General features: G+C 51.0%; 1 protein-coding gene across 4 annotated transcripts; it reads left to right on the top strand.

The window, feature by feature from the left end:
• On the top strand, positions 1 to 26,289 carry CSRNP2 (cysteine and serine rich nuclear protein 2). Of its 4 annotated transcripts, XM_039514032.1 has the most exons (7): positions 1 to 178; positions 8,303 to 8,505; positions 10,535 to 10,639; positions 18,738 to 18,992; positions 20,559 to 20,818; positions 23,631 to 23,927; positions 25,251 to 26,289. In XM_039514032.1, the coding sequence occupies exons 4-7, from the start codon at positions 18,842 to 18,844 to the stop codon at positions 26,121 to 26,123; spliced, it is 1,581 nt and encodes a 526-aa protein (XP_039369966.1). In that variant the 5' UTR covers positions 1 to 178; positions 8,303 to 8,505; positions 10,535 to 10,639; positions 18,738 to 18,841; the 3' UTR covers positions 26,124 to 26,289. The 4 variants fall into 4 exon arrangements, with proteins under 4 accessions (XP_039369966.1, XP_039369968.1, XP_039369965.1 ...); XM_039514034.1 differs by lacking the exon at positions 8,303 to 8,505 and having other exon boundaries at positions 23,748 to 23,927; XM_039514031.1 differs by lacking the exon at positions 8,303 to 8,505.
• Positions 26,290 to 27,657: the final 1,368 nt, after the last annotated feature.

Raw genomic sequence — 27,657 nt, 5'->3', positions numbered from 1 at the left:
GGGCGGGTGTGTCCGGTTAGAGCCCGAGAGCGCCGAGCCGCCTCCGCCCCGCTCCGCTCCGGCCGGACCCTCCCCCCCGCTCCCCCTGGCGCGGAACCGCCCGGGAGCCCGGGCCTCGCCCTGCAGCCCCGGCCCGCTCGGCGGGGAGGAGGGAGCGGCGGGGAGGGACCCGCAGCCGGTGAGTGACGCGGGGGCAGGAGCCCCTTCCGCCCGCGGGGGTGGGGTGGAGCATGGGGGCTACTTCACGTCTCCTGGGAAATATGGGGGGGCTCTTCCCCTCACGTCATCTGGGGGGCCAAATATGGGGGGGCTCTTCCCCTCACGTCATCTGGGGGGGCAAATCTGGGGGGCTGCTCTTCCCCTCACGTCTCCTGGGGGGGGCAAATCTGGGGGGGCTTCTTCCCTTCAGGTCTCCGGGGGGGCTTCTTCCCCTCACGTCTCTTGGGGGGGCAAATATGGGGGGGCTTCTTCCCCTCACGTTTCCTGGGGGGCCAAATATGGGGGGGCTCTTCCCCTCACATCTCCTGGGGGGGCAAATATGGGGGGGCTCTTTCCCACACTTCTCCTGAGGGGATTGGAGCATTTCCCATGTGTGTGGGGGGGGGCATATGTGGTTGGAAGGGGTATTGGGGAGGGCAGATATGGCATCTGCTCCCCCTTGGGTGGGGCAATCAAATGGTGTTGGAGGATAGGTGGGATGACCCTGCTCCCTTGGGTGTTGGCGCGGCGGCTGCATAATGGGGCAGGTGGACCATCCCCATCACCCCTGAATGTTAATGGGGGGACTGTCTTATAGGATTACCATTGTGGGGGGGGGGAATGTGGGGGATGTAGCTGGAGGGGCAGGTGAGGCAGCGCCTCCCCCTTGGATGGGGTGTTGTGCTGAGGGTTGCCGTGTGGGGCTTTTGAGGGGAGGACATTTGGGTTATACTCCTTGAGTTGGGAGCTGGGAGGGATGAGCTGTAGGGGTCATTGTGGATCTTTCCCTGGCCCAGGGTCACGAGAGACATTGTGGGTTTTTTGGGGGGCAGGATGGATGGCAGGTTGTGACCCCCCCCCCTCAGGGCAGGAGGTTGGGGGTATTAAAGCATCCCAGTGCTGCATGCTGGGAACGGGCTCTTGGTGATGTGACTGGACCCGTTCTCTTGTTGGAGATGCTGGAAAGCATGTTTCCTCACAGGCATCCAGACCAAGGGGTCAGTGTGGCATGGCATGCTCCCCTCCCCCACCCCCATTTATAGCAGGAGCTAAGGTCACAGAGGGGATAGAGCTGGCCCTGTTGGAGTCTAGCAGAGCCATAGCAACCTCCATGTGCCCCCCACTTTCCTTCTCACTGACATTACCAGGGGCGAGCTGCCCCCTCAGCTTCACGCTTCTCTTTCCACCTCCGTTTGAGTGTGAAATCTTTCCCTTTTAAACCAGGCGAGGAAAACATCAGTAAAGCCCAGCAGAGCTAGTGCAGTTTCTGACTCTGTGACCTTATGCCTGTCCTGTTTGAAGCTTGGCCGGGAAGAAGGTCATGGATGAGTATGGATTTCCCTATCGTTATCCAGCAGTAACCCTAATATCAAAGTCTTTAGAACATGAACTTGATGCCCATCAAGTCACCATGGGTGACTTGGAGATGATCAAACCTTAAAGGCCTGATTCTGATCTTAAACGGGCCTCTATGAGCATCAGCATGTATTGGGGTTGCACCTTTTGGAGATGAGCTTAGCTGTGCAGAGGAGGTTCTGTAAGAGTTTTAAATGCTATGTCTAGCCATAGCATTTGTGAAAGATAATATCTTAAGGTGCATCTACACTAGGAAAATTCAGGCTATGTTTACCTCTGGTGGTAGCAACCATATAAGCTGCTGTGTAGATGGGACACAGGTATTTCTACTGCTGATACAGTGGTGAATATAAATAAATCTGTGCCTTGAGTGTGCTGTAACTTTCACCATCGCTACCACTGGTGGAGAATGGAGGGTCTGTATCTTCCATGATCTGGTGTGAATCTTGTGGTTCACTGTACTTCCAGAACCTGTTGTTTTAATGGACAGACTGAGACCTGATCTCTGGCATGTCGGCCCTACTAGAGTTGGAGTATGGTGTGTGAAATAAAATAGCCACAAATCTGAATGGCTGACAGAGGATGATAGCTGAACCCAGTGGGAAATCCTGACTGGTTTGTAAACAGCTTGGGCAATAACAGCTGAACTCTTGACATTTACCGGGAAGCTGTCACTTCGTGCATTGTCTTGGGGATTGTCCCATCACAGTGGCAAGTCTCTAATCTGGTGTGTAATTAACCTATTTTCTATGGGTTTTTGAGGACACTGTATAGAAGCCATCTGAGGTCTTGACTGGGTTCTCTGTGCTCTCACTATACTTCAAAGGTGAAACTCTTGGATATGCAGCCAATCAGATGGTGATGGGAACCTTAATGGTTATTCACGTTCTTGTTGCAAGCCTCTAGTTTGATACTCTCAACTTCTGGAACCTGCACAGAGCTTCATATCCCCCAGCCCCTGTTGAAATGGTTGCCATGCACCCTCTGTTCTAGCCCTAGCCAGTTAAATAGAAGTTGATGATTGTACTTCAGAAGCGATTCCCTCAATCAAACCCAATGCAAATCCCTATACCATGTGTCTATCAACTACATTCCACAGGCTTCTTATTAGAATGCATGCCCTTGTAAAAGGGATGGGGTGCTTTACTTGCCTTTAGGAGGAATGGTCGACATGGGGTTAGATTCTTTGTGGTTGCTATTTCTTCTCTGGCATTACAATCATTTCATGGTGTTTGTTGTGTTCAGTATTGTGCCTTGGAGTGCTGTATAATCTAGACTCACTAGTATGCTGGAGATGTGTAGACCATGCGTGTCTGTCTGACATTCACTGAAGCAAGCCACTTTACATTTATTCTGAAACAGTTTAGAGTATTGACTACTCTGCATGCTGGCACAGGTATAGAATTCATTTTATATCTAATGCAGCTACTGACACCTGGCCAGTGAGAGCAGCTGTGGTAAGGGCTTCTCTAGTGTATGTGTTGCTTTGTGGCTTTCGCTGGTGTTTGTGGAGGTCTCTAGATGTGGAGTAGTAGCTATTCACGGCTCTCTCCCAGACCCTCAGCATGTTTCACTGTTCTCTCTCTGACATCACGTTACATCAGTGGGGTGTGTTGCTCTGCAGTGATGGTGCCGTGTCATTCTGGGCAATGTTATTCCTGCTGCATAATTGGTAACTAGTGAGATCATAGTCTGAGATCTTGGGTGAGCTTAGCCCACAGCAGAGGGGTATGAACCCCTTTCTCTGGAGGCTTCAACTTGGAGGAATGTGAGCCTCCCTTACCCATTTTAAAAAAAAAAATCATCTCCCTTAAAATAGCTGCTGGGAGCAGCCTCACTTCTCTCAAGTAAACGTGAAAGCGCAGGCTAGTTCCTGTTCTTATTAACTATTCCTCATGCCTTAAAGCTGCCTTGACTGAAGAAAATTGGAGTTTAACATTTCACAGCATAAAATGGGGCCTTTCTGAATTTCTGGACTGATCTGATTGAATATAATCCATTCATAAAGGTGCCGTGTGCCACCTAGAGCAGGAGTGTAGAGTTCATTCTGTGGATAGGGATGAATCCCACATCTAATTATGGTCTGTAGACCAGACGAAATGTTGAGGCCTATGTGTTGTCCTTGAGCCACAATGGGGCTGCCACTGATGTCAGTGGCAGTGTGCACAACAATGGAACTAAAAGTTTAGTTGTCATTTATTTTTCAGTCCCTTATTGTCATAGAGAGCATCATGTTGTGGGAGAAGATGCTCCCCTTAAGATCCTTGCAATTTCTCTTTTCTTCCTCTTCTTCCCATCCTCTTCAGGAAACTCATAATTTCGTCCCCCTTCCCCATCCATCTGCTAAAATGATCAGCAATGAAATAAAGTGCTGTCAGCACTGGCCTCTAAAGTTCTCACTCCTGTGAGACCGCTGCAGGGCAGGGAGTTCACACTTCTCTGAATCATTATTTCTTCAAGTATGATTGGTCCCTGTATTTATTCCAAACATGAATGCTCATGCGCACCATGCATCGGAGTCAGATGGTTTTCTTAGCAGAGTCCATTGATCCCCCACCAGCGTCCCCTCATGCTCACAGCCGAGCGTTTCCTTTCCAGTTCCCTCTTACCACCACATGGCCGGAGTCTTAGCTTGAGAGTGATAGTTGTGCATAGCTGCCTTAGTGTTTTATATTTCTTCTTATATAGTGTAATTTTTCCCCCTGTTTGGGGAAATGGGCTTTAAGAACTGTGCCTCTTGCCTGTGCTCATTTTCTGTGATCGACAAGCACCAGAGTTGCCGCTGCTGCTTTGGCGAGGCCTGTACCACGGCCCGGTGTGCTGTTTGTAAGTCCTTCGCACCCTGAATATTGGAGGCTCAAGAGCTTAGCTTCTGGAAATTAATGGAAGAACCCATGCAACCCAGGGTGCACCCAGATCCGGGACCCGCAAAACCACCGGTACAGAGACAATCACCACCGGTGAGCGCCCTTCCGAGCACCTCCCAAGCTCTGGATCCATCGGTACCAAAGGAGATGGACAAGCCCTGCCATGAGGGTAAAAAGTATGGACCGAGGCCTAAGAGCAGATCCCCATCCTGGATTGCCCAGCGTTTCCTCCTCGAGCCGTGCCAGGTCAGATGAGAGGTCGCAAGTGGATCCAGCTGGACCAGCACTCAAGCTGCATCACACTGAGATCAAGGCAAAGTGCAAGTGGGATTTGGTGGTACTGACGACTGCCTCGATAACCCCACAGTGCACCCAGATCCGGGACCCGCAAAACCACCGGTACAGAGACAATCACCACCGGTGAGCGCCCTTCCGAGCACCTCCCAAGCTCTGGATCCATCGGTACCAAAGGAGATGGACAAGCCCTGCCATGAGGGTAAAAAGTATGGACCGAGGCCTAAGAGCAGATCCCCATCCTGGATTGCCCAGCGTTTCCTCCTCGAGCCGTGCCAGGTCAGATGAGAGGTCGCAAGTGGATCCAGCTGGACCAGCACTCAAGCTGCATCACACTGAGATCAAGGCAAAGTGCAAGTGGGATTTGGTGGTACTGACGACTGCCTCGATAACCCCACAGGCACCCTCACCAGCATGCGCGCTGTCCATCATGCCAGTGCCTCTAGGCTCACTGGATCAAGCAGCACCACTGTTGCCATCTGGACTCTCGGCTGTGTCCAGGGGGACACCATGCACTCTTGGGCAGTTGGAGCCTCTGCTCTTGATGGAGGAGCTGCTCCTCCCATACCTACGTTCTCCGCTCCTCTCTGGACCCCCGCTTGCCACGGTACTTCTGTCTCCAGTGGATGAACCTTGCTGCCGCTGCTACCGGAGAAGCATGTCCTATTGCCATATCACAGCCCTCTGGTACCAACAGTAGCCCCCATTGCTGGAACCGTCTTCAGAATCCGAGGGGTCTTTCAGAGCTGGAGCCCTCGTTTTCTCCCAGGCCCCGTCGGAGTCTGGACTTGCAGACCAAACTGCCATAACCTTCCAGCTTTACCCCGCTGCAGAGGCCTAGTACCGTTATGCGCTAGATCCACCAATGCCCAGGGACACTTCTTTTTGGCCCTTTTTCACTTTCCGTACCGTCAGTTTACGAGGCAAAGGAAGATATGGAACCGGTTCCACGGTGCTTCGTCGTCGCTGGACGAGGCTCTTATTTCTCCCTGTTTGACCACTGCCAGAAGCAGGACTTGCTTCAGACAGTGGTGGTGGACCTGAGGATTGTGTTGGAGGACATCCAGGTCATGCAACATCTGCTCCTGGACATCCTCCAACCCCAGGGACTCCCTCAGGCAGTTTTCCCCATCAATGAGGCCATTCTGCAACAGATAAGGACAGCATGGCGCACTTCTGCCTCCTATGCCCCCACACCAGAGAGAAGAGAATAGAGAGGCAGTATTTTGTTCCTGCTAAAGGGGCAGACTTTCTTTTTACCCACCCAGCCCCAAACTCTCTTGTGGTCCATGCAGCAGCAAAACAGGCACCCCAGCACCTTCAAAAAATCTACTTCCCCAGACAGAGTGGCAAAGAGGATGGACCTGCTAGACAGGAAGGTCTGCTCCTTCAGCAGGACTGCAGTTCCGCATGGCCAATTATCAAGCTCTGCTAGCCAAATATGACTTTAACAACTGTAACAGGCTAGCAGAGTTCGGGGACAAGCTGCCACCAGACCAAAAGCAGCAATTCCAGGCGCTGGTGGACAAGGAGTGACTGGTGGACAAGGTGGGCTCCAGGCTACTGTGAACACAGAGGAGACATCCTCTTGCTCTCTGGTGACCGTGATGCCCAGTGACTCGTAGCTCCAATTGTCCGGATCTCCCAGGGAGGTCCAAAACTTGATGGAGGACCTCCCCTTTGATGAGCACTAATTATTCAATAAGACAGATGAATCCCTCCATTCTCTGAAGGACTCTTGAACCATGCTGAAGTCTCTTGGCACTTACACCCAGGCTCTGAGACACACAAGCAGCAACGGCAACCGTTCTGTCCCCGACCACATGCCCTCTAGCCAACATACTATCAACAGCAGCAGGAGGTGCCACATAGATCGCTCTGCTCATAATGCCCTCGCTTCCCTTCCTCCGCCACAATCACCTGCTTGACCCAACCCAGCAGCAGTCAAAACAGCAGTTTTGACATGCAAGATCTTCTGCGGCACCCCATGTTGTCATTGGGGACCATCTTCCCCTATTTGCCCACAATTGGGGCATGCTCACATGGACAGTGGGGTACTGGAGATCATCCATCATGGATACTCCATAGAATTTCTATCATTTTCCCCCTCATCACTCCCCACCCAGGGCTTCCCCTGGGAACCCATCCCTTCAGCGCATCCTCCAAGAAGAAGCAGACATTCTGCTTCTCACTGTACTTCCTCATCCCGAAGAAGGGTGGAGGGTGGCACCCCATTCTAGATCTTTGGGTGCTCAACGCCTTTTATCAGGAAATCCAAATTCCATATGGTGATGCTGACATTGATTGATTATCCCAGTGTCTGGGGCCTGGTTTGCGGTTATCGACGTGAAAGATGCCTACTTCCATGTCAGCATTCACCTGACCCACCGGAAATTTCTCCGCTTCTGCGTGGCTCACCGCCATTACCAATCCTGAGTCCTCCCCTTCAGCATAGACATAGCTCCATGAGTCATCGCCAAAGTTTTTGCCATAGTAGCAGCACAAATGTGCCGCTTTGGCTATTTGGTGTATCCCTGCCTCAAAAACTAGCTCCCTTGTCATGCTGTCCTGACAAGAACTCGCCTCTGCCATCTTTGCCCTTCGCGCGCTCCGTGTATTTGCATTAATGAGAAGTTAGACGATCGACTTTATCATCATGCAGCTCTACTCCATTGCAGCACGAGCCTTCCTTCTGGAGGACCTCTTTGCAACACTACAGCGATGATTGTGGGCCTCTGCCACAATCCACGCACCATGGTCTGCCGTTCTCTCCCTCCTTGGACATATGGCAGCCTGTACCTCCGTGACACCACACCCACGTCTATGCATGCATTGCCTCCAACTGTGGCTCCTCTTCATTTACAGATCCCAGAAGGACCATTTGGAGGCTGGGGTGGCTGTCCCCCACACGGTTCTGGCCTTCCTTACCTGGTGGACTTATGGCTCCACCCTAAGTTCTTCCCAAAGGTGGTGTCAGAATTCCACCTCAATCGGTGCATTCACCTCCCTGTCTTCTGTCCCAAACTGCACTGCTCCCTGCACTCCCTTAACGTCTGCTGTGCATTGGCATTCCAGCTCCATAGGACCCATGCTTTTCATGCATCAGCAAATCTGTAGCCATTGCTGACTGGTCCAAGGGCCAGGCGCTCTCTCCCCAACAAATCTCCAAATAGGTCTCTAGGTGCATCCGTGAATGCCTCATGCGATTCAACATACAGCTGTCTAATAGAGTTACAGCACGCTCTGTGCCAGCACAAGTAGCCACTTCGCCCTGCTTAGCAGACATCTCATGGCAAGACATCTGTTGTGCAGCAACATGGCGATTCGTACACACATTCACATCTCACAATGCCACCACCCAAGGGGCAGCTGTAGATGCTCCAGTGGGCCACGTCGTAGTATAGACTGCACTTCCTCTCGCATCCTCGCACCCCCCTTCACGCTGACTTCTACACACCCATGTTTGGAATGCATATGGGGACCCTCATTCAAAGAAGAGGAGGTTACTTGCCTGTAACTGGAGGTTCTGAGAGATGTGTGGTTCCTATTTATATTCCAATACTCACCCTCCATCCCCTCTGCTGCAGACTCGACTATTCAGCAGTAAGAGAGTCGCTGGAGAGGCATCGACCTGCATGGCTAGTTCTACACTCTGCGAGCATGAGGGGATGCCCAACATGTGTGCGGGTCAACAGGGCATTGCTAAGAAAATCGTCTAGCACATGGTGTGCATGTGCACCCGCGTTTGGAATAATAGGGACCATACATATCAAAGAACCTCCAGTTACAGGTAAGTAACCTCCTCTTTTCGGTTGCCCACAGACTCGGAAAGGCAATGCAAGACTAGGTACACTTGGATCTTGTTTGGAAGGTTTTCTTCATAGACATGGGCTAGAAACTGCCCCCTTTTTTTTTTTTTAGTTTAAAGCTAAAGATCCTGACTACCTCATGCAGGTGACATAACTGCAGCAGGTGGACTGGGTGTTCGACACTCGTGGCCTAGAGCAAAGATCTATTCTAGGAGTCATGTGAGAACAGAATTCACTTATGCCTTTTATCCTTTACCAGCTGCTTATTTAACGACAAAAAATTAAAAAGAGCCAAAGTTGCCATGTTGGTGTGATCCGTGTCTTGTGTTCCCACAGCTGCTTTATGTGTAAACATGACCAGGTCAGCCACTGCATTCTGCAGTGTGAAAACCTGCCCTAAGCAAAAAAGGTTTCAAAAATTACACTGCAGTCTGTTTTTTTCTATTAAAAAAGAGAGAGAGAGAGATGCTGGTACTGTATAAGCTTTCCAGGCAGTTGGGCATGAGGCAACCCCCAGAATCTGAAGCTTAAACAGTCCCTCACCTGAAACTCTACGGCAGTAGTTGTCAAACTTCTGTACTGGTGACCCCTTTCACATAGCAAGTCTCTGAGTGCGACCCCCCCCTCCCTTTTTAATTAAAAACACTTTTTTTTATATATTTAACACCATTATAAGTGCTGGAAGCAAAGCGGGGCTTGGGGTGGAGGCTGACAGCTCGCGACCCCCCCCCCACCATGTAATAACTTCATGACCCCCCGAGGGGTCCCGACCCCCCAGTGTGAGAACCTCTGCTGTACAGGCTGAGAGCAAGGGAAGAAATATTAAACTTTTTTTTTTAATTAGGAAGTGGTACTGTAGTGACTAGCCAGATGCCAATGAGTAGCAGACTTCTGGGATCTGGCTAAGGCTATTCCTACAGCCAATGGGTGGGGGAAAGAACCAAATAAAAGATAGGAAATCTGATGAGGAAACAGTGATCAGAGGTAACCAAAATACTTGGGGTTGTAAAGAGTTTCCCTTGAGTCACCCCAGGGCATTGAAGTTTTGAAGCCTTTGTTTCCACTACATGTGGTGTGAATGAGATTACTCCATGGAAGTCTTGACTCAGGCAAAATGAGGGGCAGTGTCTGCTTTATAATGAAAGCTTAGGGAGTCTTACAGCTTGCCTACACAGGGAAATTCACCAGAATAGCTACTGCAGAATAAGGTGTATTGTTCCCCATGTGGACACACTTTTTTAATTATTATTATTCCAGAACAGAATTTTTTTTATTCTGGAGTAATCACTGTGCTTCCAAAGATGAGGTATTGTCCTGAAATAGAATCATTTTTATTCTGGTATAGTGTGTCCACAAGGGGAGCTATTCCAAAGTAGCTTATTCTACAGTAGCTCTTGTGGTCAATTTTCCCATGGAGACAGACCCTTAAGTAGGAAACCAGTCTGTAAGTGTGTGTCAGGTAGATTAGAAGCCCTCAGCCCATCATCTGGCTGCGCTATTGTTAAGGTTCTGGGTGTCAGCTATACCCAGTATCAGAGGGGTAGCCGTGTTAGTCTGGTTCTGTAGAAGCAGCAAAGAATCCTGTGGCACCTTATAGACTAACAGACGTTTTGCAGCATTAGCTTTCGTGGGTGAATACCCAGGTCCCTGCAGAACTACTCCATTTTGGTTACAGGAAGAATAGTTTCTGCTGTGAACATGGGAGATGAAGGAAACAGGAAGGACTATGGACATGAAGCTGCTTTTCCTCATTGAAGGATAAAAGCGCTCTTGAGTTCGTTCTGGTATTTGGTCCCAGCAAATGGCCTTAAGGAACAATAGTGATGCCTTTTTACGTGGCTAGCGTTGCATCTAAAATAATTCGCTCACCCGCTTTCCTGGGGATTTTTCTGGCATGTTGACCAGAGATCAGTGAGAATGGGTGGATTGGGACTTGCTGTCGTATATTCCTCTCCAAACATTGCTTGGTGGGAGTGCGTTCGGTATTTTATGTACTGCTTTTGCCAACAGGAAGTCCTTTGAATGATCTAAGCATTCTTTGGCAGCTTTCCGCCTCCAGTAGTGATGTGTTGACGGAAGGATTTCTGATTGTGACCTGAAAGCTGGAACCTGGTGGTGAGTGCTAAAATTTATAATGGGTTACAGACAAGTAACGAGGCTCTCCAGCTACAATGTGTTACTGGTAGGGCCTCATGGATCTTCTGCTTGTTAATCAGCCCAGTACTAACTAGCTTTGAACTGGTAGCCGTCAACTTTCTTGAAGACCTGAGACAAAGGAGATGCTATGAGAAGTTCTGTGCAGTCTTTGGGCATGATAGCCTCAGACTTCTTCCTGGTATGGATCACATCTTAATGCAGAGGCTACCTTGGAGACATCCCTGTCCTTGCATTCCTGATCCCGTGGACCTTCCTCTCCCCTTCCATTCATGTTAAATACCCTGAGGCAACCACAGCAATTGCTGACATCAAAGATTTCATGTTTCCATTTATTAAATGGCATACAAAGAAGCTGAAAACAAGAAGAGTTGATATGGTGTGACCAGCCATGGAGCACAGCATGGAAACCTTTGTCCTTGGCTGGCTTTTCCTAGTCGAGTTCCCTTGCCTGTTGCCACCTTCGGTGATAGAATTCTTCCCTCGTGTTGAATTAAGCTTTCCTCCTCCTATACCCTTAATCTATCCACCACAGCTGTTGTGCTCTCCATCTTGTCCTGAGCGTCCACCTTTAACTACGTCAAGGGCATTGTCTTTGGGCTCCCAAAGTCCCTGCTCTGCAGAATTCAGCATCTACCTTCTCTCCAGTGCAAAACGGGACCATTCCCACCCCCTCCTCAGATCTTGTCTTCCACTGGTGCTCTTTATTTTCTCCCTCTGAAAACTCTGCATGGATTTGCTCCAGCTGACCTTGTAGCCTTGGTCTTCCTGTGCTTCCCGTCTGCTCTGCGCCTTCACACAAGCTGTAAGGGCCTTCACCATTGCAGCTTTAACTGTATCCAGCTCTTAAAGCCATTTTGTCTTGAAAGATGTTACCTAAGATGACATTTTATATTTTAAAAGCAGTCACTTTTGGGGTATGAATCATCCCTTCCTGCTAATTCTGCAAGTAGCACTTGTCCTGCTTTGATAACATACCAAAATCCTAATCCCACTGAATAGCCCTAGTGAATGTGAACGTAAGAATGGCCGTACTGGGTCAAACCAAAGGTCCATCTAGCCCAGTATCTTGTCTACCGACAGTGGCCAATGCCAAGTGCCCCAGAGGGAGTGAACCTAACAGGCAATGATCACGTGATCTCTCTCCTGCCATCCATCTCCACCCTCTGACAAACGGAGTCTAGGGACACCATTCCTTACCCATCCTGGCCAATAGCTATTAATGGACTCAACCTCCATGAATTTATCCAGTTCTCTTTTAAACGCTGTTATAAACATGGCACAAGAGTGTCTCCTAATAGAAAGATGCTATGGAGAAATGTCTTAAATGTTTCCCTGGTGCAAGGGTTTTGGCATAGGGTACTTGCCAGCTCTGCCTGTATGCCCATTCCCTGTAGAGAGATTAGCAGATGCATGTCTCCTGGACTCAAAGGCTCCAGAGGTCTCTGTGCAACCTGCCGCTGTGTGTCTCAAATGTTTTTTACAAGTGCGTTTTCTGTAAATTCAAGTAATTTGATACAGTGAATGAATGAAACTGCCCTTTCCCTCTACCCTGCAGCAGGATGTGCATGCCGTGCAGGGACAGCTGTCCTCCCCTGCGTACCGGGGAAAGGAATTGAGCTGATGGAGAACAAGCTTCTCTGGGTAGGGTGATTGGCTAGTGTTCCAGGATTAGCTGGAATTCTCTCACTGCTCTCCTCCTCCTCCCTGGCACCCTCCTCAAATTTTATCTTTGCTCCCTCCTCCAAAGAAATTACACCTCTCCCTCCTACCTCCTCCCCCCCCCCCCCAATAATCTACTTTGGTTCTGCTGGCCCCTTTGTAAGGAATCTTTCACTGTTCAGCGCCTGCTGCGCTCTTCTCCCTTTCCCATCAGCACTTTGTTCCCAGCACCACAGGGCTATTCAGAAAATATTTGAAATTCCTTCCTGTAATGAGAAGCAGGTGATCTATCCCCCCATTCAACCGTGGGTCTCCTTTTTAGGGGACAGTCTTAGAGACCCCTTCTGTTGGGGTCTGGTGCTGCAGAAGGGTCCAGGGCATGTCACATGTGGTTTGCTATATTATTAGTTCCTTTTAAAAAAAAAATTATTTTAAGGCCCTGTAAGGCGAGTCTTGGAGAACGAGCTGTAGGTTAATCCTCTCCACTGTGCATGGGCTTCTGAGTAAGCCTGCAGGACTGCAAACAATGGCGTACCAGGGAGTAGCAGACAGGATGCTGCTGTTAACCTCTTAACCCCTCGGTGGAGAAACTCATTAGGATGAGAACCCAAGTGACTGACTTCTGCCAGGCTGTATGCTGGAGGAGGCAAGCTCCACCCACACTAACGTATTGCTGAGGGAGGCTAATTCAGAGGTGCACTGGAATCTGGAGATTCAGTGGAGTTCATTGTTAATTAAATTCTTGACCGTTTGTGTTTTTCTCCCCTAAGGAGAAATCAGGTCACTTAATACTCGGCCGAGGTAACATGCTACCGTCAGACGTGAATAGGGCCACGTGCTTCCAAAAAAGACTCTGCCTCTTTTAGCACTTGTTACCAGAAGCTTCTTTTCTTTTCCTCCCTGCCACCTCATGAAATATTTTTTCAATGTCCCTCGCCTGCTGTGGGTGATGAGTGGAAAAGGAGGAGATATGCCCTTGGGCCGTGAGTATAGTTTCTGCTAGTTGAAGGAAGGGCGCTTGATGCTGCTGCTGTCTTGTCTTGATGATGATGATGATGATATCAGGGCATGAAGTTTGAGAATGAACTTGACCGTTCTTATGGGCCCTTTGTAAGGCCTCGATCCAAGGTGTCAAATCTGAAGAGCTTCAGCTTCCCCAGTATGGTTCTGGATGCCCATTCCATACAAATGCATGATGTCCAAAGGGGCAGAAGGCTATTTGTCGACACCTCTGCTGGAAACCGTAAAAGGGGATGGGTCAGTTTCCCCGTATGCAGTAGCATCTTGTTTCTGAACCCTCTTCTGCAACTTGGGGTGGGAATATGATTGCCAGAGCCCCATTAGCCAGAGATTTCTTCTGGAACCACCTCAGTATCACAATGAGGTGGGAGATGGACTTTACTGTAGAGGGGAGCTTGTTTCTTGCAGGAGGTGTGTGTGTGTGTGTGTGTGTGTGTACACACACGTACACATAGCTGTACAACCTTCCTTCAAACACCACATTATGGTTTTGACTTGACTTCCTCTGCCCTTTGCCGATTTTTGGCTCTTTGCTCCAACTGTCTCCGTCTCCCCACATCAGTCTCTCCATCTCTGTCTCTTACCATCTTCTCCTTGCCCTGTTCCCCTCATTCCCCTTCCTTTCAATGTCCCCTCTTCATTCACTTTCCTTTCCATTTAGCACCCCCCACCCCCCAAAAAAATTGTGGCACTAACATGCTGTTTGGTGCCATCCCATTGTTCAGTCTGCTTTTGTGTTCTACCCCTTCCCCCACCTCATTTCTATCTTGTCTATTTAGACTGAGATCCTTGGCAGGGACTGACTACTACTCTGTGCAGTGCCTAGCACAAGTGGGGCCCTGTTCTTAGTTGGTTCTTAAGAGCTGCCGTCATAAAGAAGACGAAAAATAATTTACCATATTGGATCGCGCCCAAGGTCTATCTAGCTCGGTGTTCTGTCAGCCAGCAGTAGCCAGTGTCATAATTTTCAGAGGAAGGCATAAATACAGCCAGATGTGGGATAATCTGCCCCCCACACACACTCACTCTCTCTCTCTCTCTCTCTCTCCCCATACCCCATCTGACATCTCATCCTGATCTCTAATAGAGATTGGCTCAAGCCCTGAAGCATGAGACTTAATATCCCTGCCAACATTTTTGTTGTCATTAAGTAAGATAACACTGGACATTCTTGTTATCCATATACATTGTATCTCAATAGGCAAGATGGCAAGAGTAAGAGTTTGGGAGGGGCTTGACTGAGAGGGAGGTGTCTTGAAGGGGACGGAAGAAATTTCCAATATGTGTTGGTGAGAAGATGACGACGGGGGTATTGAGGCAGGCGCCATTGGCATTGCAAAGGGAGGTGGGAATGTGAAACAAGATCAGGTCAGATGTAGGCAGGAGCTTTGAGATGCATAGCCTTGGGGGCAAAGGCAGACCCTGTGAATGGGATGTGCAGCGCAAAGGGGAGCGGGTGGAGCATCTCCAAGGGGAGAGGTGATATTCTGGTCAAACAAGTGAGCAGGATGCCTTTGGCGGCAGCAGCAGCAATTTGGAGGGATTCAATAGTCCATTGAAAGCATCTGGACCTCAGTCCAGTTAAATCTGTGCAAACCCTTGTGTAGACACTGATTTTGGGTTGAAGAGGGGCTTATTTCAATTTAGCTTAAACCAGTTCCTAATCAATTTAAGCTAAAATGAAACAAGCCAGGTTTAAATCAAAATAAGAGCATCCCAGCAGTCTTTGGCACTGGGTTAACTAAATCAGTTTAACATTCCACCTCCAACTGGTGTAACTCTGCTTATAGGCAAACCTGAGGATGCTATTGCTCAGCCTCCTGGGAGTAATTCGATATTCGCAAAGCGCTCATTGACTTCTTAGCTTCTCCTTTTCTGCTGTGTCAGCTGTATGAGACTCACAGGTTTTTACTCCGCTTGTTTTTGGGGCGGGGGAGCAGTCTCATTTCCTCTTGATTTTGAAGAGGTTGGAGGCCCCCAGAACCCTGGAGCGAATCCATGCACTTTTAACTGTTCAGTGCAGGGAAGAGTCCAAAGCTGGAGGCGAAGGGGTGGGGCTGCTCCCCGTTCTGTTTGAAGGAATCGAGCGTGGAATCGTTTGATTCCCCCAGGAAGCTCTGTCCTGCAGTCAGGAGCCTCTCGCCTCTCCTGATACATGCAGTCGGCTGACATGTTTTTCAAACCCATTTGTTCAACTTGTTGTCATGGGAACAGTTGCTAGCTTGTAGAAGGGAATAGACAAGTGCAGAGGAGACTGAGGGGAGGGGGAAGGCTGGGTGGGTGGGTGTTGGGCTCAGGATCCCAACCACCAGGGATGTGGCCTGGAACCCAGCCCTGCTCCAGAAGAAATGAGTTTTAAAAACTATCCAGAACACATGCAATGGTCTGGGCAAGGTGTAAAGGGTAGGATTGCTCCCCTTGGCTTGTTCTGATAGAGTTGTGTTATGGTTTGAATGGCACTTTCTATAAACTCCAGCCTGACCCTGAGGAGGAGATCTTGGCATTTGGCTGGCCTTATCTCATTCTGCTGCCCTTCAGACCACTTGCCTATCAGACCGCACCTCTGAAGGCAAAGGTCTGTATGTCTGGGTCTTTCTCTTGGCTCTGGCGGAGATGCTTTATTAAAAAGCATAAAGACACTCTCTTCCATCTAGCAAGGAGCTCAGAGGAGACTGTCAGCTGCCCCAGGTATCCCTGAAGTATTCTGTATTCATCTGCCTCAGAAGAAGGGCGCAGATCAAAGTCATTCTGGACCAAATCCTCAGTATCCTAGTGACCCGTGCCTCTAAACATCAGGCACAAGAGAAATGGTGCCTGTTTCACGCCGCTCTGCTGTTTCTTGACTTGGCAAGAGAACATTGCTTTATAATGAATGTCTCTCTCTGCTTGAAGTGGGGATGGGGAGAGAACTACCCACTTTGATTCAGTCTCTTCTCCCCACTGAGTTTCTGAAGTGCCCAGTTGGTTAGGAGGCTGGGTGTGTGGCCTTTAGAGGCAGTGCTAGTTAGTGGTTTGTTCCTAAAACAGTCCCCAGCTCTGCATTTACTGTGGAAATCAGCCAGGAAGACAGCGCTGAATACAAAGAACAATGCAGCTGGTTCTACTTTTTCTCTGCATTCAACTCAGTCCTAGTGTTATTAGCAAATACCCTATAAACCTGTGACCTGTTGCACTTGTCTTCTCACTGGATCCTAAAACGAGAACTTGATATAATCATGGCTGCTTTTGTGTATAGGAGCCCCTGGCTTCCTGTGATGCCACTTCTAAGCTAAGACCTTGTCTACATGAGAGAATTGAATGTGTTTTACCTTAAAGGGGGTGATTTTAAACCTGTTTAATTAAACCGGCGCAAATGGCTGTGCGGACTCCTGTATTTTGATTTCAGACAGGCTTATTTTCATTTAGCTTAAGTCAATTAGGAATTGGCTTAAAATAAACCACTATAAGTCACTCACTCTTAAACTGAAATAAGAGTGTCTATGCAGAGATTTACACCAGTTTAAATAGGTTTGGAAACTGATCTAAGCTTACATATAGGTGTGACTTTCTTACACTTACACCCTGAGAAGTCACTCAAATTGCAGTAAGTTATTACATATCTCATGATGTGATGCTGGGAACTGTGTTCTTGGATATAGTAGAATCTTGATTGATTGGGTTTGTTTTTTTTGAACACCAATCTTTTATACAACCAGTTATATGAACTGTTTTTCCCAATGGGGGGAAGAAATCACATCATGAAAGGGATGTCAATGAAGAACAAGTCGACATCCTTTCACATCCCAGTGCCTTCAGTGCATTGAAAATTGCTTTGCAGTGGTTTGAAGGACAAGAAGAAAACAATGCAGTGCACCAGATGGCAGCTTGTGCTCTAAACCTACTGTAATTTTGAGATGTCCAATTCCATGAACTATTCAATCCCCAATTATTTAGTAAAATAGGGGCCCTGTTGTATTTGTGGAAGCTACAGGCATCTACTCTTATCGAGCTTGATATTCAGCTAAACATGTGCCATATGAACATAACAGCCATACTGGGTCAGACCAAAGGTCCATCTAGCCCAGTATCCTGTCTTCTGACAGTGGTCAGTGCCAGGTGCCCCAGAGGGAATGAACAGAACAGGTAACATCAAGTGATCCATCCCCTGTTGCCCCATTCCCAGCGTATGGCAAACGGAGGCTAAGGACACCATCCCTGTTCATCCTGGCTGATAGCCATTGATGGACCTATCCTCCATGAACTTACCTAGTTCTATGCCTTTGCCATATGCCTTTCTTTCTACTGTGGGGCTCATGTAAATCACCATTTTTGTGTTAGCTTCACGCTTATAATCTGCCCCTAGGACTTGTTTTACGAGTGAGATTCTCCCATAGTTGCAGAGCAGACTAGACAGAGATGGTTAGTTAAGAATACCTGGGCAGGGTTGTCTGATCCTGTTACCTCTTCTGTGGAATCCTTTTACGTCTTTATAGCTTGTACTCCTCCATGTGTGGTAAACATTGTTCACAGTCTAGCATAGAATCATAGAATATCAGGGCTGGAAGGGACCTCAGGAGGTCATCTAGTCCAGCCTCAATAGAAGTCTCTTCTGAACCATTCTTGATATGGTTCCTCTGCTAATTTGGCCACCATCACCCCAGTAGCTTAGGTCCAGCTGATTCTAAATATGAAACCTGTTTGCTTTAGGCTTACTGTCCAACTTCCTTTGGTAGTTTGTGAGCATGCATTTTTCCTCACCATATGCTACACACAAGGCCGGGACAGACTTTTTTATCCCAGTCAGCTGAGTGTATCGGACCACATGTCTGACCTAACATGTTGAGGAATAGGAAACCCGGCTGGCATCTAAAAGCGTAAATAACTTAAACTCCATGCAGGACTTCTGTCTTGGCAAGTCTATAGCAAAGGAGGCATCCAACCCTCCCATGGTTCTGTCATGACACCTCTGTATGAGCCAAGAACAAGTGGTGTGTCGATGGTACCTGTGGGCAGCAGAGTTTGCTGGAGTCCTGGCACAGAGTTCTCTTTAGCCTTTTCTATTGCCTCCCGTGTTGGCTTATCATTTAATGCATAAACATCACTGTAGCACTAAGGGTTTGCCACTCTGCTGCTTTTCAAGCAGTGTGATGTTACTGGTGCTTATAACCAGAAGTTTTGGGGGGTCTTGATGCCCTAACTTGGAAAAGCAACTGCTAGGGACTCAGCCCAGTAGCCCCTTCCCAAGAAGGCGTTTGGCAGCCACTGCAGCAGTGCATGCTGTGGAGATGGGGGCTGCTGTACAACGGCCGGTAGGTGCCTCGGTGTAAGCTCAGGGGCTGTAGCTTGGTGCTGGTGGATTGCTGACTTTCTCTCCCCCATGCTCCCTGTTTATCCCCAGGTACCCGCTGAGCCTCCACGATAGCCCTGGGGCTGGTGGTGGAGTTCTTGCAGCTGACTTCTCCTTTTTTATGCTCTTTGGCTCTCCATGCGAGCCAGAGACAAATGGATGCAATCGCCAGCGGCAGCCTCAAAAGGAAGTTTGAAGATGTGGATGTGGGCTCGCCCGTCTCCAACTCGGACGATGAGATCTCCAACAGCGACAGCGCCGACAGCTGCGATAGCCTCAACCCCCCAAGCACCATGGGCTTCATACGTGAGTGTCTGAGCTGGTGGACGGCGGGAGGGGAGGGTTGCAGAGCCGCTCTGTGGCGTTTCATTTGTCTGACCTCACTGGTGGACCCAGCATCTGGCTCATTTCACATCTCACTAGCATGAGACAAGTGCAAATCACGCCCAGGGAAATGCTGGTGTCCATGCTCTGTGGGCTGAAAACACAGTCAAATGGGTTCCCTCTGGATAGATCTGGTCTTTGCCCTTCCATCTTCTCACACTGGGTTCAGTTAGATGACCTTGCCTGACACTGGACTGCAAATGAGGGGTGGGTGGCAGGCTTGGATTGCATGACAAACGGTCTCCAACCAAGAGCACAGCTGAGGTGCTTTTTTCTTTTTTTTTTTTAATTTCCCTGTGCAAACTAACTCTCTTCCCTGAGACTCTCTAGGGATGCTTTAACATTCAGCATGGAAGTTGAGAAAGTCCAATTCCCTCCTACGCTGCCCAAGCTCCCGCCCCTCCCCCAGCAGTGGATGAATTCAGGCATGTGTGATACATCCACCTGACCCTAAAAGATGATCCCTGCTCAGTGCTCCAGAGGAAAGTGATGATGCTCGGAGTATTGGCAATGGTCGGGAAGGATCAGAGGAATGAGAAATTCATAATTCCCCTCAAATTTACCATCCCTTTAAAGAAACCACTATCAACTTATTTTTTTTAAAGTGAGTGGATTTAAAATAAGCTATTTTGGATTAGAAAATCACTTGCCCTGTATTATTATTATTAAAAAGATATGATTTTTTTAAAAGAAAAATTTGGAAGGGATTTTTCTCTTCCCGTTTTGGAAAGGTCTCCTGGAGGGGCCCAAAAGCCATCACACCTGTTCTGGCTCGGCTCTCCTGCCTTCTCCCCTCTCTCTGCACATCTGCTGCCTCTTCAGTTTCAGCCTTGCTGCTCCTGTTCCCAGTGGTAAACCCCTTGCGGTGTCAGAGAAGGGGGATGTGCTGTCAAAAAAAAAAACAAAAAAAAACCTGGTGGTTCTGACTATGGATGAAATAAATAAACTGATAAATATGAGCAAGAGTGAATAAGTGTTTCCAGTGAAAGGAATTTTAGGGCTTACTTGCCAGAAATCTTCAGATGGAAATGTGATTTCTCCCCTTCACACGGTTCCTCTAACCCTATCAGACATTTACAGCCAGAGAGAGTGTCCATATTCCTGAGACTGGCCTCCCTTCCCCGCACTCCCCAAATAGGGTCCTCTGAGTGTAACTCTTGCAAAGCCCTAAGGGTGGGTAAGGCATTTCCACGCATGAATTCCTCCTCAGGGAGGCCCAGGCTATGGGCTGCTCTGGAAGTTGGCCGCCAGTCCTGATGGACGCAAACATCCTGCTTATCCCTCTCCCTCCTGTCCTTGTACCTCAAATCAGCTGATCAGTCTTTTCAGGCGCCAGTGCATCAGCAACAGCAACTCGGAGCAAACCCGCCAGGGTCCATGCTTCTGCTGTGTCGTGGAAGAGCTGGGGGCAGTCGTGGCATGAGCAGGGTCCATCCAGAGTCCCGTGCTCTCACCCTGTGTCTAATGCTCCCTTCTCTCTGCTCTCAGCCACGTCCATCCTGAAGAGGCAGAAGCAGCTGCGCAGGAAGAATGTGCGTTTCGACCAGGTGACCGTGTACTATTTTGCCCGGCGCCAGGGCTTCACCAGCGTGCCCAGCCAAGGGGGCAGCTCCCTGGGCATGGCCCAGCGCCACAACTCCGTCCGCAGGTACACGCTGTGCGAGTTCGCCCAGGAGCAAGAGGTGAATCATCGGGAGATCCTCCGGGAGCACCTCAAGGAGGAGAAACTCCATGCCAAGAAAATGAAGGTATCCCTGACAAAGAGGAGGGGAGCAGGAGGGGTAAAGGCACATAAGAGCTCAGTGACTGCTGGGGGAATCCCCAGTCCAGGATCCTCTGTCTGGCCAATAGCAGCTGCTTCGAAGGATGGTGCATGAAACCCAGCAGCTGGGAAGGCATGTGATAAGCAGCCCCCAGAGGAAGTGTCTTCCTAACCCCCCACCCCAGTAGCAGGAGGGTTTGACTTAAATCCTGAAGTAGGAGGGCAGAGATCTTTTCATATTTACTCTTCTAACTCTGGATATTCCCATCACTGTAAATACGCCGTCCTTTTTTTTTAATCCTATTTGAGCTCTTGGTGTCAATGGCATCTGATTGGAAAGGAGTTCCACTGGCTGCGTGTGGTGTGAACAGGATTTCTTTTGACCTCATTTTAAAGTGTGCTATCTTCCGCCGTCGCTGAATGTCTCTTGTCCTCACATTCCAAGAGTGGGTGGACAGAGGCGCCTGGTTGCCTTTCTCCAGACCAGGCACGATCGTGCATTCCTCCGTCGCTGTTGGCATGGAGAAGGCAGATCGGACATCACTATTCGCCCCTGCTTGGACTGCAACTGCCCTGCGGGGGGAGGGGGGGGTGGATCTGTGACAGCGAGTTCTGGGGGGGATTGGGACCCAAGCTGGGAAGAGCCAGATGTGGGGATGGATGACTGAGCTTCCTAGGGAGCAGCCAGAGGTAATTTTTTGTCTCAAGTCGTTTACGTCTCTCTGTTCTGGGCGTTGACCAGAGTGAACAAATCTGTGATGGGCGCGGCCTGGCAGAATCCTGCCAGTGGTGTGGCTGCAGCCTGGCACACTAAGAGAAGATCCTGGCTGGAGCTAAACCTCCTCTCTCAGCCTGGCACTAGGTTTTCTGCAAACTTGCCCAATTTCCATCCAGCTTCTAGAGCTGAGGTACAAAGAAAACTCAGTGGGGCTATCCCCCAGGGGTGAGTACCTGGCCTGTGCCCTGGAGGGGAGAGGGGGAGGTTCCCTAGAGACTGGACTTCCCTTACTGAACGGACATGTCTGTCTGCAAAGCTAGCCCTCCAAATCAGCCTCTTGCTGCCATGGCAACCTGCTTGGCAAACAGACACAAATCCATCCAGCCTTTAAAGCGCCCACCTCATTCTACGGCTTTTCCCCTGCTGGGGCGTGTGGCTGCAGGGTGGGTTATGTGGGGCAGACAAACGGGTGCAGAGAGACAGGGCAGATGATGAGCTGGGGTTTGTGAAGCACCTGCAGCCAACGCAGTCACGAGCAGGAAGCCAGTGGACTTACAGCCACAGGACTGGAACCAGACTCCTGTCCCTTGCCCCAGGGCTGCTCCTGTCCCAGGAAAAAGGACTCGGGATCTGGCATGAGCCATCAGTACTTCGCCAGTGGCAAGCAGGGCTATAGAATTGCCATCTGTTGCGGGGAACCTCCTGGATTGCAGAGAATGAAGGTGGAGTCGGTCTGACCTCCATGGCTCCTGAAATGAGCGTTATTAAGCTGGAGTTATTGCATCATGTCTCTCTCAGGAATTTTCCTTCTGCCTCCGCAAACCTGTGGCTTGTCTGACGAAAGCAGCAGCCTCTAGGGTATTGTCACGTATTCCAGCAGCAGCTTCTCCATCATGCCTGCGTTAGGAACCCTGAGTCCCTGCATTTAAAATAGAAATGGGGAGGAAAAAAGCCTTGGCCGTAAGAACACACTGTACTGTCGGTCTCCAAGGGTTTGGGGAGCAGAGGGAATGAAAGAGAAGCCACTACTCGGCTCTGTGTTCCTGTCGGCTCCATCAGGGAGTGTCCGTCATTTCTGTAATGGAAGAGGATTGGGGGCAGAGGGTTCAGGTTTTGTTCAGCTGCTCTGGGGGGCAGGCCTGGTGTGTGGGTGGAAGGATGGGGCCCCCGTCAGCCCAGGAGCCGTATCTCTAAGTCAGTTGCACTGCTGAAGCCACATGCATTGATTTTCCTTGAGGATCTTGGGTGCCGGGGCTTGGCACCTTAGCTGCTTTTCAACCACAGCAAGCTGGGAGACACTTGACCCTCCTGTTCTCAAACGGCTGATGCCATGTATGCCGCATCCGGTGTTGGGGGGGTGCTTCTGCTGCTGCTCCACTCTGCTCCTCTCCTGAGGGGCCAGATATTTTCAGACACGGCGGCCTCCTTTTATCTTCCCGTTTGCAGAGGGTGGGGAAGGGCAGCCCGTCTCCTCTGACATGAGCACAAATGCCTTCCCCAGCACATCCCGGTGGGTCAGTGCAGAGGATGCCCTGCGGGCTATTGCAAGCTGAAGGGTTGAAAGGCCTGGCCTAGCAACGGGCTGAGGAGGGGAAAACCTGGGGCCTGGTGGAGAATCCACTCGGGCAGTGGCTTGTTTGTTCATGCTGGCTGACTCGCTCAGATCCCCCTGTGAAGCTGATGTCACGTGGAGGGCTGAGTCCCCTGCCTCCTGCTCCAGTTGTGTTGGACAGCTGAGTGAAATGGCATTTTGGCTGTAATGACCATGGGGCGAAGGGGCGGGTGCAGGCCCAGCGGTACGTGAGGCCTCTGCTTGGGTGGGTGGGGACAAGGCAGTAGGTGACTGAGTCAGATGATGCTGTGCAGGGGAAAATTGGGAGGAAGGATCTGTCTCAGCATCTTCTGCTGCTGTTGAAGGTCCCTAAAGTGCGTGGTCCCAACTGAGTCTCCCCTTTCCCGGCAGATCACTTCTCCAGGAGCTAATGCTAGCAGATGTCTCACCAGGTGTGTGCTGGGGCAGAGCGCCAGGCCTCGTGCCCAGGGCCCAAGCCAAGGACTAACTCTGCCTGTGTCTCCCCAGCTGACCAAGAACGGCACAGTGGAGTCAGAGGAGGCGGACGGCCTGACCCTGGAGGACGTGTCAGACGACGACATTGATGTGGAGAACGTGGAAGTCGATGACTATTTCTTTCTGCAGCCACTGCCCACCAAGCGGCGCCGAGCCCTGCTCCGGGCCTCCGGGGTTCACCGCATCGATGCTGAGGAGAAGCAGGAACTGCGCGCCATCCGCCTGTCGCGAGAGGAATGCGGCTGCGACTGCCGCCTGTACTGCGACCCTGAAGCCTGCGCTTGCAGCCAAGCTGGAATTAAATGCCAGGTCAGTTGGGGCAGCTCTAGGTAGCGCCAGGGTCTGGCCTGATCCGTGCTGGATTGTGTCGGAGCACCTCTCTGGCTTGGCTGGTCTCTAGGCTCAGAGGCTGTGGGTTCAATTTCTGCGCCAGCTCTCTGGCGCCTCCCCAGTGCTGAGCTTGCAGGGGAGGATGGGAGCGGCCCTTCAGAGAAGACCTGCATCTGCCTGGTTCCAGGGGCTGCTGTGCAGGACCGCTCCCAAACTGAAAGCGGTAACAGCCCCTTCTTGCAAATCGGAGGCATCCCAGGCCGTGGGGGAGCTCTTAGGTCTGCAGCGTTGGCCTGTGCTGAGCCTCTCCCTGCCCTGGAAAGGGCTCTGGGGACCTTAGAGGAGTAACACGTCGAATCCCTACCCTGGGTAGGTGGGATGTCGTCCTTTCCCTTCCCTGCCGCCCCCGCCCATGGAGCTGAACCCCCTGTTCAGTCTGACAGAGATGGTGGCTGCGAAGAGCCAGTAATCAGATCCTCGTGGTGGTTGCCGGGTTGAGATCTGGGCTTGGGACCAGACGCTGCCTAGGTATGTGGCAGGAACTATGGACCGCACTGGCTCCCCCTGCTGGCTGACTCATGGAGCACACCGATGGCATCTCCTGGATAGAGGGGGAACCAAAGCGGCGGGGGCAGAGTGGGCAGTTTGGGATTTAAGGGTCAGAAATGGGGACAGGGAGTAAGAGGGGAGTGACCTCCCGCTCCCCCCATCACTGCCAAACACCTGTGGTCCTTGCATCAAAGCAGGGATCCTCTGAATATACCCCTGGATTCTCATGAGTAAAGGGCCAGACCTGCTGTTAGGGTGGCCCGTCCCGTCCTGCTCACTGGGCATTTGTTCCCATGATGGTGAGACACCTGCGGGGGCGGGGAAGGGGGTTCCTGGTTAGCCACACTGTCTTTGGCTGGGTGCAGGGGGAGCAAGCAGTGCATCTGCTGGCCATTGTCCACCGATCCCTCCCATCTGAGAGCCACAGCAATGTGCCCTCTGTCAGCCCCTCTTAGCCACGTGTTCAGGTGGGAAGAGGCAGGCAGATGCCGCAGGGTCGCCTTGCACTCCCCAGGTTTGGCTGGGGATGTGGAGCTCCAGGAAGGACCAGGCATTAGCCTCAGGGGTTCTGGCAGGGTTAACGGGGGGCGGGAGCTGCACTTGTGGGCCAGTTAATGGTTTGTTGTAGTGCGATGGCAAACACAACCCTATGCATGTTTCCTTTAGCTGAGGTGTGAGCCGGAGAGGTGCTCATGCCAGGCCATGTCCCCCTGTTGTTAGCTACAGTCTCACTGCGCTTCCCTTTACTCCCAGGTGGATCGCATGTCCTTCCCGTGTGGCTGCTCCAGGGATGGCTGTGGGAACATGGCCGGGCGAATAGAATTTAATCCCATCCGGGTGCGGACTCACTATCTCCACACCATCATGAAGCTGGAGCTGGAGAACAAGCGGCAGGTGAGCCGGCCCCAGGCCCTGGAGGAGGAGTCTCTGCACGGCTCCGGCAACGACTGGCTGGGAACGCAGCCCTCGGAGACGCAAGACTTCCAGGAGTTCATGGCGGAGAACGAGACGGCCGTCATGCACCTGCAGACGGCGGAGGAGCTGGAGAGGCTGAAGGCTGAGGAAGACTCCAGTGACGCCAACATAGAGAGCTTAGGAGTGTGCATCCTTGAGGAGCCTCTGGCCGTGCCTGAGGGGCTGTGTCCAGGCCTACCCACGCCTATCCTCATTCAAGCCCAGCTCCCTCCGGGCTCGTCTGTCCTGTGCTTCGCAGACAGCACCGAGCAGGCAGCCTCGGCTGGGGGCGACCAGCCCTACTTGAACAATGGGCCGGTGGTGTACTACCAGGTGGACCAAAGGTCCGTGCTGGGGGTGAAGGGGGAGAGTGGCACGGAGGAGTCGGAGATGCCCTCTCCTTACGCGAATGAGAAGGATCTGAGCATCTTCTCCGTCCCCGTGGCCTCGCTGGTGCCTTGCAGCAGAGCCGTGGCCCCAAGCAAGACGGAGACAGGGAAAGTTGCCGCCTTGTCTCTGGAGCCCTCCCTGCCCCACGAGAGCTGCAGGGCAGCCGCAGCTCCGCCGTTCCGTACAAACGCTCCGTCGTCTGGACTGGAGCAGGCCCCGGAGAGAGTGTGTGAGCTGCCTTCCCCGGAGGAGCGCTCCCTGGGGCCCGCCCTGGCTGTGTGACCCAGCCCCTGGCCCCTCCAGGAGCTTTTGCTGATGTCTATTTATTGACAGATATTTTATCGAGTGGCAGTAGCCGCTGAGGATTATTTAATTGGTATTGGGGGGTGGGAGCCAGGCTGCTTTGTATGATTTCAAAGAAAACCAATGAAACCAAGCGCTTGTGGCAGCCTCTTGAGAGGCTCCCTCTTCAGAGCGGGTGGGGCACCACATCTAACACTGGAGGTGCTGCTCCATGGGCCAGGTGAGGGAGGAGGCTCAGCTGAGCTCCCTCCCATTTGTGGAACTGGGTGTGTCTCCCCCCCCCGCCCCCACAGGGACCATCCTATGTGAATCTGTGTCTGTCTCCTATAAGCAATAGTGCGAAGCTGCCTCTTGTTCCTCCCCTTCGAGCACCGGACTTGGCCTGTGGGGCAGCAGGGACGTCTTTCCGTGGTTGCTTCTCCCCCCCCTCCCCCTCGATATCGAACGTGTTTGTGTGGCAGTCTCCATCCTGCTTCTCCTCCCAGGTGAAACTGACAACATTCCTACCGTGCCGTCTGCTTCAGCATTGCCCTTGGAACCTCCTGTCTGCACCCCGCCCCAGCAGCGGAACGGCCTGGGCTCTCCGTGCTCTGCCCTGCCCCAGAGAGATGGCTTTCTGTGGATCAATCATCCGCCGCGACTGGTTACGTTTCCTCTTTCGGCATGCAACCATTTTACAAACCAACCCCCCGCTTAGAGTCTCCTGCTCGTCGGTAGCTTTGTCCTGGCCCCCCTTACTGCCTCCCAGCACTGCATCACCTGCCCGTTATGGGCTTGATGGAGCCATTCATTTTTTTTTTAAGCTTTTTTTTTTTTTTTTTAAATGTGCTGAATGTTTACTGGGCCATTCTGTGACCCGTTGCCTGTAACTGACACTACAGTCCCTGTGCTGGGCTGTGGCAAACCCCTCTGGGAGCTCCCTCTTTGGACCTGGGCTCCTCCAACGGAATTGCTCTTCTCTGTGGACGTATGAACGTTGGATGGTAAAGACTGGTAACCTGGTGGAGACGGGGGGGGGGGGGGGGGGGGAAATGCTATCTAACTGTTTCCTAATCATGTCAATGTTTTCTGTTTTAATTGCACAGGAAGTGGAGTGGGGGAGGGGGAGGACCAAGAACATGATCCATGTGCTCACCTAAAAAAAGCTTCCTGCCACCCAGTCACTTAATAACAATCCTCTGTCCTGGCTCAGTCTAAACTGGAGGGCGAGAGGTTTGCATGCAATGGAATTGCAGCCTTGGGTGACTGAGTGGGTAGCAAAGCGTTCAGTCGTTGGAAGAAATTGGCCCTTTCCCTACTAGGGCTGTCTGCTGAATTCACAGAGATTGCAAAGGTGCAATATGTTGGTGGCAGAGAAGGTGCTGTGCTCTGGGCTTGCATCCCAGCCTGGTGCAGGGAGGCGCATCATCATCATTCTAATAAGCCCCAGCATTTCCCCCAGACTCAGGGGAAAAGACTAAATCTTCTCAAATTTCTGTCACAAACAGCCCATCAACCCAGCCTTCCAGGCAGG

Source organism: Mauremys reevesii, linkage group 25, assembly GCF_016161935.1.
Source record: "Mauremys reevesii isolate NIE-2019 linkage group 25, ASM1616193v1, whole genome shotgun sequence".
In the NCBI taxonomy this organism is placed as follows: Eukaryota; Metazoa; Chordata; order Testudines; family Geoemydidae; genus Mauremys; species Mauremys reevesii.
This window is presented reverse-complemented; position numbering and strand designations above follow the sequence as displayed.

Excerpts from the sequence above, each read along its gene's own strand:
- CSRNP2 (XM_039514033.1), top strand. The coding sequence starts at position 18,842 with ATGGATGCAATCGCCAGCGGCAGCCTCAAAAGGAAGTTTGAAGATGTG. Across the intron at positions 20,819-23,630 it reads TCCATGCCAAGAAAATGAAG|CTGACCAAGAACGGCACAGT; the intron begins GTATCCCTGACA and ends GTGTCTCCCCAG. Across the intron at positions 23,928-25,250 it reads AAGCTGGAATTAAATGCCAG|GTGGATCGCATGTCCTTCCC; the intron begins GTCAGTTGGGGC and ends CTTTACTCCCAG.